At 38.9% G+C, this 14,949-nt stretch overlaps 1 protein-coding gene across 1 annotated transcript in view; it reads right to left on the bottom strand.

Annotated features, from left to right (window-relative positions):
* Positions 1 to 1,353: 1,353 nt before the first annotated feature.
* Positions 1,354 to 14,949, bottom strand: part of LOC102788387 (voltage-dependent calcium channel subunit alpha-2/delta-2-like) — a 47,156-nt gene continuing 33,560 nt past the window's right edge. Inside the window, exons 14-38 of the mRNA XM_006783313.3 lie at positions 14,278 to 14,327; positions 14,009 to 14,098; positions 13,839 to 13,904; positions 13,341 to 13,415; positions 13,168 to 13,242; positions 12,916 to 12,987; positions 12,577 to 12,648; positions 11,483 to 11,544; positions 11,254 to 11,330; positions 11,110 to 11,170; positions 10,938 to 11,035; positions 10,761 to 10,851; positions 10,612 to 10,674; positions 10,409 to 10,512; positions 9,827 to 9,925; positions 9,620 to 9,711; positions 9,490 to 9,537; positions 8,777 to 8,848; positions 7,672 to 7,824; positions 7,534 to 7,586; positions 7,283 to 7,338; positions 6,887 to 7,010; positions 6,671 to 6,780; positions 6,487 to 6,569; positions 1,354 to 5,957 (exon numbers count right to left, since the gene is read on the bottom strand). Coding sequence (XP_006783376.1) covers positions 5,844 to 5,957; positions 6,487 to 6,569; positions 6,671 to 6,780; positions 6,887 to 7,010; positions 7,283 to 7,338; positions 7,534 to 7,586; positions 7,672 to 7,824; positions 8,777 to 8,848; positions 9,490 to 9,537; positions 9,620 to 9,711; positions 9,827 to 9,925; positions 10,409 to 10,512; positions 10,612 to 10,674; positions 10,761 to 10,851; positions 10,938 to 11,035; positions 11,110 to 11,170; positions 11,254 to 11,330; positions 11,483 to 11,544; positions 12,577 to 12,648; positions 12,916 to 12,987; positions 13,168 to 13,242; positions 13,341 to 13,415; positions 13,839 to 13,904; positions 14,009 to 14,098; positions 14,278 to 14,327 — 2,060 coding nt within the window. The 3' untranslated portion in view covers positions 1,354 to 5,843. The remainder of the gene's footprint in view (positions 5,958 to 6,486; positions 6,570 to 6,670; positions 6,781 to 6,886; positions 7,011 to 7,282; positions 7,339 to 7,533; positions 7,587 to 7,671; positions 7,825 to 8,776; positions 8,849 to 9,489; positions 9,538 to 9,619; positions 9,712 to 9,826; positions 9,926 to 10,408; positions 10,513 to 10,611; positions 10,675 to 10,760; positions 10,852 to 10,937; positions 11,036 to 11,109; positions 11,171 to 11,253; positions 11,331 to 11,482; positions 11,545 to 12,576; positions 12,649 to 12,915; positions 12,988 to 13,167; positions 13,243 to 13,340; positions 13,416 to 13,838; positions 13,905 to 14,008; positions 14,099 to 14,277; positions 14,328 to 14,949) is intronic.

The raw sequence follows: 14,949 nt of genomic DNA, 5'->3' as shown, positions 1-14,949 counted from the left end.
CCACGGTCTAAAAAGAGTACACAGTGCCTGAATCCACAGAAGACTGTGACAAAAATAGAAACTCAGTACACCAATTTCAATCCAAGGTTGTTTTTTGTTGTTGTTTTTTGGATGTCATAAAAAATCATCTGTTGCTTACTAGAGTCTAAAATGATTTAAATACAACCTTGGATGAATAACACACAACATATTATACTGTGTGAATATTAACAAATCTAAGCCAAAATACAAATTTCAAGTCTTGCTGCTTCTGTAAGATTCAAGAGGGTAAGCAGCAGCAATTGTAATAAAAATAACCATCTAGACCAGCTGTTGTGTTAACACAATAGGAGAAAAGCAGTGATCTTAAAGGAGCAGCTGTTGCTGTCTATCAGTCCAGAGAGGCTTACAAGCCCGAGTCCATCACTCTACAGTGAGCTGTGCAGAAATGAACCTCAGTGTACTTACACATAGAGGAGTGGAAAGAGGAATGGGGCAAAAGTCCTGCACAATGATGTGAGAGACCGATTAAAAAGTCATAAAGAAAATCATGACTTCAGGTTTCTGCTACTGAACTGGGTTCAACTTTGATTTTTACACACTGCTTAATCATTTTTGATTAGCTTTGTTTAAATAATCAGTGACATGGTGTCATTATTTATTTATTATTTATCTGAGGTTTAATTTAATTATTGTAGAACCTGGTGAGGACCTTTTAAACCTTAGAAATGCAAGCGGGTGTATTTTGCTTTGTTTGTTCCACTTTTTTCTATTTCTAATTATATCTGTCATTTTGAAATTTGATACCAGCGACATGTCTCTAAAAAGATGAGGTAGGGGCATTAGTGCACATAACATGGGTAACTTGCACATCAGTGAAAGGCCCATTGATACCCTGTCATATGTAATACATCTCTATTAGGTGGTGCAGGTGTTATAAAATGAAATGTATGAGATGGGAGGTGTTACCTTTACTTACTGTTTCTGCATCAAGAACAAATGTGAATATATTTTATCTTTAAAAATACAGCAATCACCATCCTCAGTTCCCAGGAATGCTTTTAAAACAAGATATTATAGATCACAGTGGTAAAGACTTCCCTGTCCCATGTTTTTAACTTGCTGCAATCAAAATCAGCACAGCTTGCCAATTTCAGCTGTTAATATGTTGTTTTTGCGCCAAGATTTTAATAATTTGCAAAGCACTTTGTTCATTTTAGTAACATTTTGTAACTTTTTGCACATCTCCTTGATAAGAGATTATAAAGAGCTGGAGTGTGAAAATCTTTGCGTTATAATAGTGTGCTGAAGTGTGAGGGTCACCCAACGAAAATAACAAATGAGCGAAGAAAAAGTACCAATCAGAGCTGAAGTGAAAAATATCAATAGCATTTAATCACCAAAGATATAAACATTTAAATATCCATTTTGTAATGTGGCTGACAAAATCTTTACAAAGTTAAGCCTTCGTCTTCTGCTGACTGCTTCACGTTGTCTGTACAAAAATGAGGTGGCGCAGGAGACTGGCACAAAGAGAGAAAACTGTCCCAAGTAAACAACAACGTCGGCAAAATGAAAAGCAAAGTTACAGCAAAAAACATGGACATTCTTCTTGTTTGACAAATTAAAGGACACAGACGTACGGGATATAACGATAACTTTGTCCTATTTCGCTCTTTGTCTTGTAAACTGCACCTTGTGCCTGCGCAACCTCCAAACATATTCACTTCCTTTCTGATCAACGCAAATATCATTCACGTTGCTCAAATAAACAAACGAATGAACAAATAAATTTACATTGAAATAAACAAATAAGAAACACTTAAACATATTTCATAAACAAAGCCTAGTAATAAAGGGGCGTCCCCACACATGCCACAGCCTTATTTGTTGTGCAGCACGAGTCACTTCCAGTGTTTTTACATCAGTTTTTGCTGAATAAACAAATAAAGTTCAACCAGGCAGTATGCTGCTCATAAATCTTAGCTGTGCTTTAACTTCCTGCAAAAGGCTTAAACTACAAACGCTAAGTCACTGTAGGCTTCACTGAAGTCAAACTTTCAGCTTCGTTCCTTTACAGGCAGCAAAGAGCTCAGCGACCTCCACTTTACCCAAAATATCCACATTGGGGCACAATCGCGCCACCGTCCCCGACAGAGCTGAAGATCCAGATGCAGACAGGAATGTAAAATATCCATCAGACTATGTACACAAATCTGTTCAAAATATCATGCAAATAAATACCAGTAAATTTAAAACGAAACTACAACACTGACCTCAACAGCAGGAATATATTGTACTGTAGGGTACAAAGAGTTCCACAAAAGTTCTTTCCTCAAAGTACAACAGTGTTGTTTCAAAGACGCAAAACGACCTAAAGGAAATACTGCAGGTCTCAGAGGAACAGCTGTTTCCTGTTTTGGGTCTTCTTTTGAAAGCAGCATTTTTTTTTAATTTTTTTTTTTTTTTTTGAGGTTTTCAACCAATGTTGAGCTTGAATCTGCTTCTCCAGGTCCCCACCATGCTTGGGTACAGCAGAGATGCACAACAGTAGGTATACTGTACATTAACATTCACTCATTTCAGTCAGTCACAACTGAAAAGTTTCCAACAGGCATCAAATATAGAATATAGTGTGGTGCAGATGGGTCAAAGTAGAAATCCATGTAAATGGACAGTGTCTGTGCCCGGCTGGACCACAGTGTGGAGATCAGACGACAGACGCCAGAAGGGCGGCCCGGTTTGTTGGTGTAGATTTGACAAACGTGTCCATGAGAAGGCAGGAAAAGGAGGCCGACTCTTCTGTTGTGCACTTTCACGACTGCGCTCCTCTAAAAATATTTTCCTTTAAAAGTTCTATGGGAGCATATTTTTGTTTTGTTTTTCACATTCCCTGACCGGAAAGTCCTCTCAAAGCTAAACCACGGCAACCCTTGAAATTCAAGTGCGTCTTTCACATGGCCTGCACGGTGAATTTCCACATCTACGATGCGAATGTTCCTGACATCTAAAATGACGAGTGCAACAAGGCACTGCGGGGTGGAACACCAGGCAGACGAAGAGAGAAAATGCATTTTTACAAACATTATTTAAAAAAAATAAAACACATTTTTAAAAAATACCCCTTAACTCTGCAACCAGATCAAATAATTACAGACAAAGACGGTCAAGAATGAATCACTGCGGAAAAACGGATTTCTTCATTTAATCATGCATGCAGCGAGCGCTCATGAATCACAAGTAGCACCAGTTTTAGGTTCCTATCTTTCACTTTCTTCAAAAGAAATCAAAATATGTTCTTTCTACTGGTGCTACCCGGGGGATGTTAGAGCTTCACTAAGCAGAGTGTGACTGTGCAGTGTTTGACAGCTGAAAGTTGCTTCCTCATTCATCTGCTGAAGGGAGGAGGGGGGGGGGGGGGGGGGGGTGTCTTTTCTATGAAGTTACCTTTGATCTGAGTGTAACAAGAGTACAGATTTTGACATCAAAACTAATTTGAAAGCCAACTATGCAGCAATACAAACTTGAAATCTCCTGTGCGCACACACTGAGAGTTGACTTAAGAACAACAAATATGTTGATTAGATTTAATCTGAAGTAGGAAATTTCTCTTTTTTTATCTAATCAAATGCAAGAAATGATTCCAAAAACAGCATTTTGTACATGTTTAAGTGTTGGAAGGGGAATCTTTAGTGTAATAAACACCTGTCAAAATTACAAAACTGCTACATTTCTTGCTATTGTTGTCAAAAATCTTAGTGCATGATAACACCGAAATGTTCTGCCGCAGTAAGTCATTCAGTGATCAGCGACACGTCAGGGGTATCTCGACAGAAGGTCAGAAAGCGCAGAAGAACATATTCATAACACTGAACGTTTTTCAGAAGCTACATTCCCCATACAGAAGCATACATAAGTGCATAAATTCAGACTTGACAAACATTGGCAATACAAGAAAAAGGGACAAAGAACTTCCCATCAATCAACTAACTGACGTCTATGTTTAAAAACATGTTGGCAATATGCTGACTTCTCCGAGGCTTGTGCTATTAGACTACGCTGTTAACACTGCACGTTACACCGCAAGTATCCGATGATCACAGCACCTAAATATTGGAGTCCACAAAGGATGCACTAATAGCTCACAAAGTCAGTTACTGTTTGACAATTTAGTTTGTGTTGTTTAATTTCACATCATCTGACGACATCTTACTTGACTGGAAGCACTTCAAGATCATACCGAGCATCTGTGGAGGCGTTCGGAGAAAAAAGCAAACCTCAGCTTTAACGATTCAGTCAAACAAACAAACCGCACAGATGCTTCTTTGTTGATGTGTCCTGCTGGCTTTTCACATCTCTGTTCTCATTTAGTTTTGAAAAAAAATATCTTATGGGAAAAAAATGATATTTTTATCTAAATCCTGTCAGACGTGTGCCTAAATTTAATGACATTAGAGGGCAAGGATACTTGATAGAGAAGTCTTTCGGGGTCCTGTCATGCATGACCCAATTTTTAGTACTAAAACTGGCTCGGCAAAGATCAGAACTGGATCAAAAGACACTGAAGTGAATGTGGGTTGAAGGCCCAGATCTACCGTCGTGTGAAAAACAGTTGTAAGTGCAGCGCCTCCTGATCTGTATGTGCAAAGACATCTGCTGGGACCAAACGAGCAAATACAAACAGGTGCAAGGGATTCATTTCAAGCCAACAACAGCATGGGTGCCACAAATAACATCTGAGCAGCCTACAGGTGGGAGTCTTCAAGTCACCCAGCAGCAGATTCAGCTTTTTCATTAAAATTTTCAAGGCAGTGATTGATTTCCATCTATCCGCCATTAAATATCTTAGTTTGCCCTTTATCTGAACCGTTAACAACACTGTGACACTGTATGGTTGAAAAGTCATATACATTTTAATATATTCAGCTGATCAGTAACATTAAGTACTGAAAGCTCTAAAAACTCTTTGTGCTGTCCTTATTTAACTTACTCGTCTGTTAAGCCAATCAGAGCTCCTCAGAATAAAAGGTGATGGTGCGTACAGCCTCGTACGTTCAGTGGTAGAAAGTAATAATTACGTATTTTACACTACCTGTAAATACAGTGTTAGGTTTCTTGTACTTTACTAGAATTCAAAATATACCATGCATCTCAAAGGTATCCCATGGGTTTTATATACAGATATATATATATACACAGCTCTACACTTGCAAAGGCCGGGAGGACGAAGGCTACGAGCTAGCATAAACTGTACAGTGCTGTGAAAAAGTATTTTCCTCCTTTCCTGAGTCCTTTCTCAAAGATAACCCAAGTAAATACAGATGCACTTTATAAATTATAATTGCATTTATTAAGCAAAAAAAAAAAAGCTATAGGAACCTAAGTGGCCCTATGTGAAAAAGCTAAATCATGAAGTAACTGTGTTTAACCACATCTAGGAAGTTCAGGGAGCAATGTAATAATATGATACACTGTTCTGCTGCCACATTAGATTCTAGACAGTGAAACACAGTCAAACAAACGTGATCAACAATCTTCTACTGCTGGGTGGCTTTAGTCGTCTCCCTGACTTTTTGCTGTGGCTAAGCCTTTATGCAATAAATAAATAAAAATGTAAAGATGCTGTCTCAGTTTAAATAGCATGCACACGCAACGCATTATAATCATATGTTTTGCACTCAAGCCCCGAAACACCAAGAAATGCATTAGCAATAAGGCAAAAGACACTATGAGCTGATCCAGGGGTTTCTTTCCAAGCACTGTTCTCTGTGAGCTGTTTGTAGTTCAGAAAAGAAGAATTTTACAGTTGCTGTTTGATCTACTCTTCAGTAGATCCGAGCCTTAACCTACAGAGATCAAAAATGTCAGAGCGTTTGCATGTGTGAGAGATGAAAGAGAGGCAGAGTGAGCTGAATGAAGAGGAGGACTCCTATGGAGGACTGCAGGGAATGACCTCGTCCACACTCTGACGTGTTTTCCTGCAAAGAGAGTAAAAAGTGAATCCTTTTGTTCTCCACAACTAATGACCCTGGAGTCTTACAGAAAGAAAATGTGTCTTAATCCTGACCATGCAATGGAACAATACCACATTATGTTTCTCAGGGGTGTCAAACCCTAATATTTAGAGAAATTATATTAAAGTAATTCAGTTTTACAAAAATAATTTATTTTAGCCTTAGCCAACGGTTGTGGGAGCATTAGGACTTTAGTTTAGGACATTAGGACATTAGTTCACTTACTATGCAAAAGCAACTGAATGGAAGAGCCACACATTGTTTTGGTTACTGCCAAATTTTCAACTTTAATCACTATCTAATATACCCCCTTAGTAGCAGGTCTCTATATTTTTTTTAAATAGTTGTCACTGGATAGTAGTTTAATTGGTTATTCTTGATAATTATTGTTTGTGTGACGTTACAAATATTTTTCTTCTCAGAATTTCCTATCACATGCTCAGGACTAAGACACAAAATGATTCCTTTGAATAATAACAGCACAGGCACTTACTAAGGCACTGTAGTCAAAGCAGGAAGTCGGGCCTTTACGATATCGTGTATTGTTCAATACTTCACACGGATTTTCCTCCTGAACTGTTGGTTGTTGGTTATGGCGGTAACAGCAAACATAAAAACACATCTTCTACCTCTACAAAAATGAAAATGTCAGAAGTGTTCGACAGCAGAAAGGATACACTCTGTTCTGACCTGGGTCAGTGTCTCAATCTCACACGACTGGCAGAGCAGTTTCTCGGCGACCACAAAAAGCAGGTTTGTGTTTTCGATCCTCTTTGCATGGAACAGTCTGTAGGAGACAGTGACAAGTATTTAGCCTGCTCCATATGGACTTCACAGGGCTGCGAGCTCATAAACACTGCAAACTGATTTTTCTGATTCTGTAGAAAACTCACCTGGAGCAGTTTCCACAGTCCTGCAGCATATTGTAGGAGTTTGTGGTGTTTGTGAAGTAGAACTGGCTTTGGATGGTCACACAGCTGCTTTCTTTAGTCTCAAAGCCTTCGATGAGGACATCAGCTAAAGAAACAAAAGCATGTTCAAAATCAGCTCATAACATAATGACATTATTTAAAATGAATTAAACACATGTAAGCAAAATTGTTTTTTGTGTAAACTGATCCAAAGCATGCTTAGTTGCAGTCGAACACTTACTTACTGATGAGGGGAAAATAACAAAGTAAGAATACAGTGAAATTCCTGAAAGTTTACTATTCATCCAATGTGTGTTTCCTTTCTTACTGTGCACCACATAAAACAATAAGGAATACATCAGTTCACATGCATGTCACCTTGATAGAGCCAGCTGTTATAGGCCAGTCCATAAAGAAGCTGCTGAAACACAGACCTGAAAAAGACGTTAAAGAAAGAAAACATCATTCAATAACAGTAAACTAAGAGCTAAATTAAAACAGCTCAAAATAACCGTGCAGGAGCTGTCGAACACAAAAAATGTAAAATCACTTTCATGTACACAGCAAAGAGTGTTTTAAAAAGACGTAAGAAGTAGATTTCAAATGATTTGCTGCAAATAAAGTCTCACCATGCCATTGTTGATGTCCACCACGCCAAGCTCAAGACATCAGCAATGGACGGCTGGAGAGACAGAGAAAATTAAGAAATGAAGGCAAACGTCTCAGACTGTCTAATCATTCAGAGTTTGACGGCTCTTGTCTCTTACCACAAAAACACCTCTCGGTGCTGCGCCAGTGTGGCTGCTGCTGACTGGCTCACATGCAGACTGGTACTGGAAAGACTGCCGCCGAGTGAAGATCGAATTGTTGTAGAGGGCATACATCAGGGGAGCGTCCACATCGCCAAAAAAAACACCAATCTGTGATATTTTTTTTAAAAAGAAGGACAATAAGACAGTTACAGGGAGCAATAAAAACATGAGAATAATGGCTCAACACTGAGCTCAAAATTATAGAAGCTTTGCATGATTCACAGATTTAAAAAAATCCCAAATCACTTTATATTTCATAGTGCCAAAGTTGAGCTGTTGCCTATCAGTTCCTCTTTTTTTTTGATTGATGAACCCCTCAAATTCATCCATATATGTTTGAGTCTGAAACCGCTACAGGATAAAATATCCAGAGCAACAAAGACTACAGCTAGGCCTCTCCGTACATGATACTAAACTATACACGATGATTACTTTATTTGGTGATACAAGGCATAAAAAGATCCAATGAGTAGGTGCAGGGAAAGAGATAAACTGGGGATGCAAGTAGAAAACGTCTGCTCCAAGAAATACTAAAGGTGATTTAAAATATAAATTGTTATTTTCCTGCAACCATACTATAGGTTTCTTTTATATACTGAAAGAAATTGATGATTATTGCACAAATCAAGCAGAGACTTTTTAAATCACATCTATAGAGCAAGAGGATTGCAGTTTGATCAGGTGTGCATGCTGTGTCTGTGACAAACGCACTGCTGCTCCTCACTAAAGTGAAAAGAAGTCCCTGGAAACCACTGAGCTTCCTGTTTCACAGGAATTAGTTTTACATAGATGTCCTTCATAATTTAAAATCCTAGCAATGATTGGTTTGTTACAGGAAAAGTCCCAGTAGCTCATTGCCCAGACTTTTTATCATCACTTCTTTAAAACTTACTCTAAAACTTACGAAAATCCCAAATTTACATTTTCTACCTAAATCCTCATTTTCCACTGGGCTGCATCAGAGTCTTTGGTGTGCCGAGTCTTATGTCTTATGTTTGATACCCCTGCTATGGATGACATGCATCATAAAGGGTAGACACATTACAGCACATAGACATACCTTTTGGAAGTGATCTGCCTGATTGGACATAACCAGGAACCCACCATCATCAATGAGATAGCAGCCGAGTTCCTGCAGAAGACAGTGTGGGTGCAGCAGAACACAGGAAGAAAGACAAAGTTTGGTCTTACTAGAGCGAAAACAGACAGTTAAAAATCAATAAAAGATGTAATATGTGTTATTATATTCTGGAAAATATTGAAATGTATTAAATAATATGGTAGAAGCATTTGTCATTGCAGTAATTTGCATTTTAAATCATGTGTGAAGGTCTCCTTAAGGCTTGGGGGCTGTGACATGAACTGTCAAGCATTCAGCTGACAGCAGTTGAAGTTACAGGCTGATTCCCAACAGTTTATAGAGAAAAAAGAGAAGAAGTAAAAACATTGTAGCTTTAAAAAACAAAGGTTACATTTATGGCAACAACTCATGAGTGAGCTCTTATGAGCTTTAATCACCCTCATAACCATTTACATGCAGCAGTGTGGATTATGTTAATCACGCTGGACATATTTATAAGAATTCCTTTTTTCTGTGAGTTGCCTGAAAGAGAAACAAGCAGCAACAACAGTTTTCTTCTGGGCTACAAACTGTGAATGACGTGAAATAAAAGGCCAGTCTATCACCACTGAGGGACCTTAGATTGGTCATTAAACTGATGGCACTGTCCTGCTGCGGCGCAGTGACAGAGTGAAATAAAGAAAAGTGCTTACATTTGTGTCCATCTCGCAATCCATCTCGCAACTTCTCAGAGGTCCACACTGCTTAACAAAATGAGACCATGTGAGATTTTTGTTTAGGTGAATTTGGTTTTAACAGGTGATTTAGACTCAGAATCTGTACCTTGTGTGAGCCCTGCCGGCTGTCTGACATGTTGCTGGCCAGGATTTTGAACTTATCCACCCAAGCTTCCAAGTCCAGCTTCCCACCAACCACTGCAGGACGACATCCACAGGATCAGAGTAAAAAGGAGAACGGGACGAGAACAGGAATCACAACAAACCAAAAACCCCAATTTCATATGTATAACAGACCAGATAAAAATCTTACCTGCAGGTCTGAGCAGTTTTCCTGCTAAATTAACCTCCACAGCTGAACTAACCACAATTTCACTCGTCCCATTTTCTGCTCCAATGGGGTCATCCAAAGCTGGTGGAAATACACAGACATGAAAATAAGAAAATTGGCCAAGATCTTGGGATTAAGATGTTGCATAAACGTTCTATGAAACACGATTAAAGTATAGGTAAAGGTAAAGTAATGACACCTGAGAGAGTTTCCATTTGAGTGATTTCCTTAAAAATGTTTTTTAAAACCTAATTCAGTGGCAGGCGGCCTCGAAATAAACATCAAAGTTGAAGCAGAGAAGCAACTTATATTAGCTTTGCACTAAGTTAGGGAACTGAGGGAGCCTGTCTCTGCTCAAATGTAACAAAATGTGCTTACCAGCATGTGTAATGCTCACTATTTTAATTATTTAAAATAGTATGAAACATAAAAAAATATAAGCTTGAAATATCAGCTGATGCCAAGCTCATGATTACCCCGACTCACCAGACAAACTATTGTTTTAGTAACGTTTACATCAGCGTCTCCTTTGAGTCAGTGAAGTCTTGCTGCTTAGTTACTCACAGGATCTGAGTGTAGATCTGAACATGTAGCCTTTGTTGTCGAGGCTCCGTCTGTAGAAATTTGAATTGAAGGGTTCAGGGTCCTCATCCCACAACTCGGCAGCTCTACAAAAACACGTGAACACAACTCATCAAAAGTTTTCAAGTGGAAAGCCGTACGACTTTATTTGTCTGCTTGAATAAGTAATTACTTTTATCACTCACATGTTGGGAAAAACTCGTGTTATTCCTCCGTCTGTGGATGCAAATACAGCTAGGAAGCCATACCTGTAACATTTGTTACTTCTTCAGCTCTAGTTTTGCACTATAGTAGTTTACACAAAAAACAACAACAACAATAAAACCAAACTTACGAATTGAGGTCCTTGTTCTTCCATACACGAGAAGCAAGCTGCCCGATGATCCTAGAATCAAAAATCAGGTTGTGGATCAGGCCATGGTCACCTGCAAAATATTTTTAAAAAATGTGGTGAATATCTTATCGGTGTGTCTACAGCAGTGAGATATTTTCATTCTGTTAACGCACTCACACTCATCAGATTCAGGGGAGAGGTCAAGCATGAGAGACAGAAAGTTCTGCAAGAACTGGGTGTTGTTGTCAGAAAGCTGCAGACGCTTGCAGTATTCCCTGCGGACACGGCAGCATAAATAAGCACCTTCCTTTTACTGAAGAATGAAATCATGACAGATGAAGACAGTCACCTTGGAGCTAGAAACACGTGCCCTGATGATTCAAAGGAGCTGGGCAGCAAAGACTGCATATCTGTAACACGAAAGAAGGGAGAGTGTGAAATGCTTCTGGTTTCCTTGGATGTAAACCCGAACACCCTGCCTCCATGTACTCACACTGGAGCTGCAGCATCACATCGCTCAGATCTGCCTTGATGAAGTACTCATTGTAGGGTGGTAATACCAGACCGAGACTGCAGGTGGCAGCATCCCGACAGGATTCCAGTATGAATGGGGGATACAAAAAGATGGTGGGTCTTAGAGTGAATCAATCTGTGCCTGCAGGCCTCACTGGGCCACAGCTGGTTGGTTTTTATTTATGATTCATGACTCTGTATCCGCTCACCTGTAGTCTGTTCCATTGATAGGAGTCCAGGTGTAACCCCTGTAGACCTCATCGATGTAGCGCTGCAGAGGTAAAGAATTTCAATAAACATAAGAGGCAAAGCTAATAAAGTGCAGTGATCAAAGTTTAAGCATTTTTACCTTTCAAAAACTGTGTTTGTTATTTGTCAGACTACTGCAGCCCAGCCTGGGTTGTACATTGTAAAATGAATGTTCACGTTTATGTTTCTACACACAGTCCAAGTCCACATAACAAGCTCCTTTAAGAATTTGATTAACTTAGATCACCAGACTGTCAGCAGTTTCTGCAGATAGAGTATGAAATTTGCTCAAATATACCTAATTTTTTATTAAATAAGAGTTGGACCTTATATAACCTAAAACTATTAACTTAACTATAACTTTATTATTTTAAAAACCTGTGAATTAAATATCAATACCTGCAAGACTTCAGCCGCTTATTTCAGCATGCAGGAATGGTAATATGATGTGTATGTGAATATGAAGCTTATCTTTAACATACAGTGTTTACATAAAGAACAAAAAGGCAAAAAAAAGAGATAAAACATCCCCATGCCCCATACAACACAGAAATATACCCAACTGTCAGATAGAGCCCGCATAACTAATAAATAAATAAAACAAATGCACATACAGATAAACATAAAGGAAAAAGCACTGAGACATCAGCAGGCATTTAAGAGAAGCAAGAGCCCAGGTTGGTACAAAAACCTCCTACTGGATAATCAGCCGTAAATAATCAACATCATAATAGGAACTTATAGACCAAAAACAGTTTTGATTGCTTGCAAGGATAAAAAAAGAGTCGGACTCATTTAAGCTGGATTTTTGCTCTAAATAAAAACACTGTTGTTGGTTACAGTTCTAGGTCTATTTTTTCAAATAAAGTGATTTAAAAAACCATGTAAGCAGTTTGTTCATGGACCCACCACACAGCACTGTAAATTTATGAGTATGAGTCATCATGACACACTGGAGATGACAGCTGACCACATGTGTTAAACTCCTCATAACTGCTGCAGTCCAAACTAAAGAGGAAATGCGTGCAGACATTCAGAAAGAGAAGTGACTTGCCTCGTCAATCGACAGTACCAGAGTTTTGATCTGCATTTCACCTGGTCTTCCATCAATCATCTGTCGGCGGATCTACACGATGGAAACACAGAGCAAAGTTTTTCTCTAAATCGGCCACAGATGTGTTCTCATCGACTTTCAATGACCTACACAGACAATTTATCCTGCTGGGCAGATTCTCTTCAGGAGGAAACATGTTGTTCACACAATTACTAAGTTTGAACAACAAAGAATACAACAACAGAAACACTACATCCAGATGAACAGAATTACTTTTGGGGATTTACTTACCTGGATGATTGACCATGCATCAACAACACAGCTCTACTTGTTCCTCACCTCTTCTTTATTGCTGTCCTCCAACTCTGCGTCCAGGAAGTCCAGCGTCACAGGTTCTGGCAGATTCACAAGCTGAGAGGAGTTGAGGGAGAACGCAATATTAACACATAGCCTTATATTATTAATTATTCATCATCACTGATGCTTATAACCCAAACCTAAAACTCCCCCACCCTCCAACTTTCTTCTTCTTAAAGCAGCTCCCCACAGAATAAATAAAGCATTTTACCAAATTAAATAGATTTGAATCACCTTTGGCTGGAGATTAGGATGAAGGAGCAGGTATCCGTTTGGATCAATGGCAAATATGTATCCGTTGGCCCCGAGCTGTGACAACCACAGAAAAAGAAGGAATAGCAGTGAAGAGCTGGTCTTCTTCGTCCATCTCAGCTTATAAATAAGAAAAATGTGACTTATGCACATACATTGTACCGCGGTGTGAGTCGCTTTATCTCATCAAGATGCACGTCGACTCCCATGACACCTAAAATCAGCTGATTCTTGTGAAAAAAACAAAACAGCAGCCGTACATTTAGTCATTTAAATAAATTGCTTATATATTGTTTCTATTCAAACTAGTTGTCACACTTTAAATGATGTGCTTATTTGCTTTTCCTGATGAAGCTGGAAGCAGCAGCAAATTAGAAAACTTTAGCAGCAGAAAGTCACCTTACCCGTATGTAAACGTGTCCTTTCTATACAGACTGCTTCAATCACATGTAATATATTAGTAAGTATAGAAGCATCCTGATCACACTAATATTTGTTTTTGCCATACAAACATTAGTAATTGTAAATAATAAGTGATATTACACACTAGAGTTAAAGTCTGTATTTGTTCACTAACACAAAAGAAGAAAATAAGTAACTCGCAAAACCATCTCATCCACCTAAGCTCAAATATAATTATCCTGTTTTGTTACCTGTGAGTTTCCGTCCATGGTGAGATTAAAAACAGGCAAAGTCCCAGTTACTACCATGCCAAGACCCTGCAGAGCGCAAAGATAAAGTCCCAAAACATTTATTAGAAATTATATGAGCTTATTGTGTATTTAATGGATTAGGTATATTTGATGAGCTCATGCCGTCTCACCAGAGCATCCTGATACACATTGGTCCACTGAACCTGCTTGGCTTCGCTGCCTGCCAGAACCATGGGGCGTCCCAGCACGTCAAGGTACTCCTGACAAAACACAGAGATACGTGACAGGACGCAGCTTGAGAACAACCGACAACATCAGGCCTCTGGGAGAAAAGGCTGAGCAAACAAATGAGCATAGATGTTTCTATAGGACGAGCGAGTGCCACAAAGAGAATGAGCAAACAGGGATCATCTGTATTAGAGGCACTAGACAAACCCACCTGGGTGTTAATCCTTATAGCGCAGATGGAACGGATCTCGAAATAGTAACCTGGCAAGCGACGAAGAAAAAAAGACAACCAGCGAGAGAGAGACAGAGAGAGAGAGAGAGAGATTGGAGATGTGTGAGCGGTTCTTTCAACAAAAAAAAAAAAAACCAACAACACTGGAGTGGTGCTCATAAATATTCTAGATTTGACTGGATGATACTAGACCAGTGACTCAGCCTTTAAAATCCCACAGGTAGGAAGCTTAAAGAGCTTAAAGAAGAAAACTACTGAGCTTTAACACAGAGGTATCTCTATTCATGAAATTCAGTCAAGACCATTCAATCAGCTGGAAGTCTAAAATCTCCAATGACTGATCTCTTGATGGGATGAGGACTGAGACTGTTCAGTCCTCATCCCATTCATTGTTTCAAATTATCCCACATCCATATGTTTGTGTCTTCCTAACAATAATTCCAAACACATAAAAAATGTATTGTGCATTTTTAAATATTCTGGATGTCTTCCTGAAAACACAGCCTGACATATTTATTGTCTTTGCAAACTTTGCAAAGGGATTTCCTAGATTTTTAAAGAATTTGTAATGAAGATGTGAAGGTCAAAGCAGTGAGACGCTGAGAGTTTAGCTCACAACGTTTAACGGCTAACAAAATATAACACGTGTTG

This window comes from Neolamprologus brichardi, chromosome 5 (genome assembly GCF_056152115.1).
Source record: "Neolamprologus brichardi isolate AB-2024 chromosome 5, ASM5615211v1, whole genome shotgun sequence".
In the NCBI taxonomy this organism is placed as follows: domain Eukaryota; kingdom Metazoa; phylum Chordata; class Actinopteri; order Cichliformes; family Cichlidae; genus Neolamprologus; species Neolamprologus brichardi.
The sequence above is the reverse complement of the archived record's forward strand: the minus strand, read 5'-3'. Positions and strand labels throughout refer to the sequence as shown.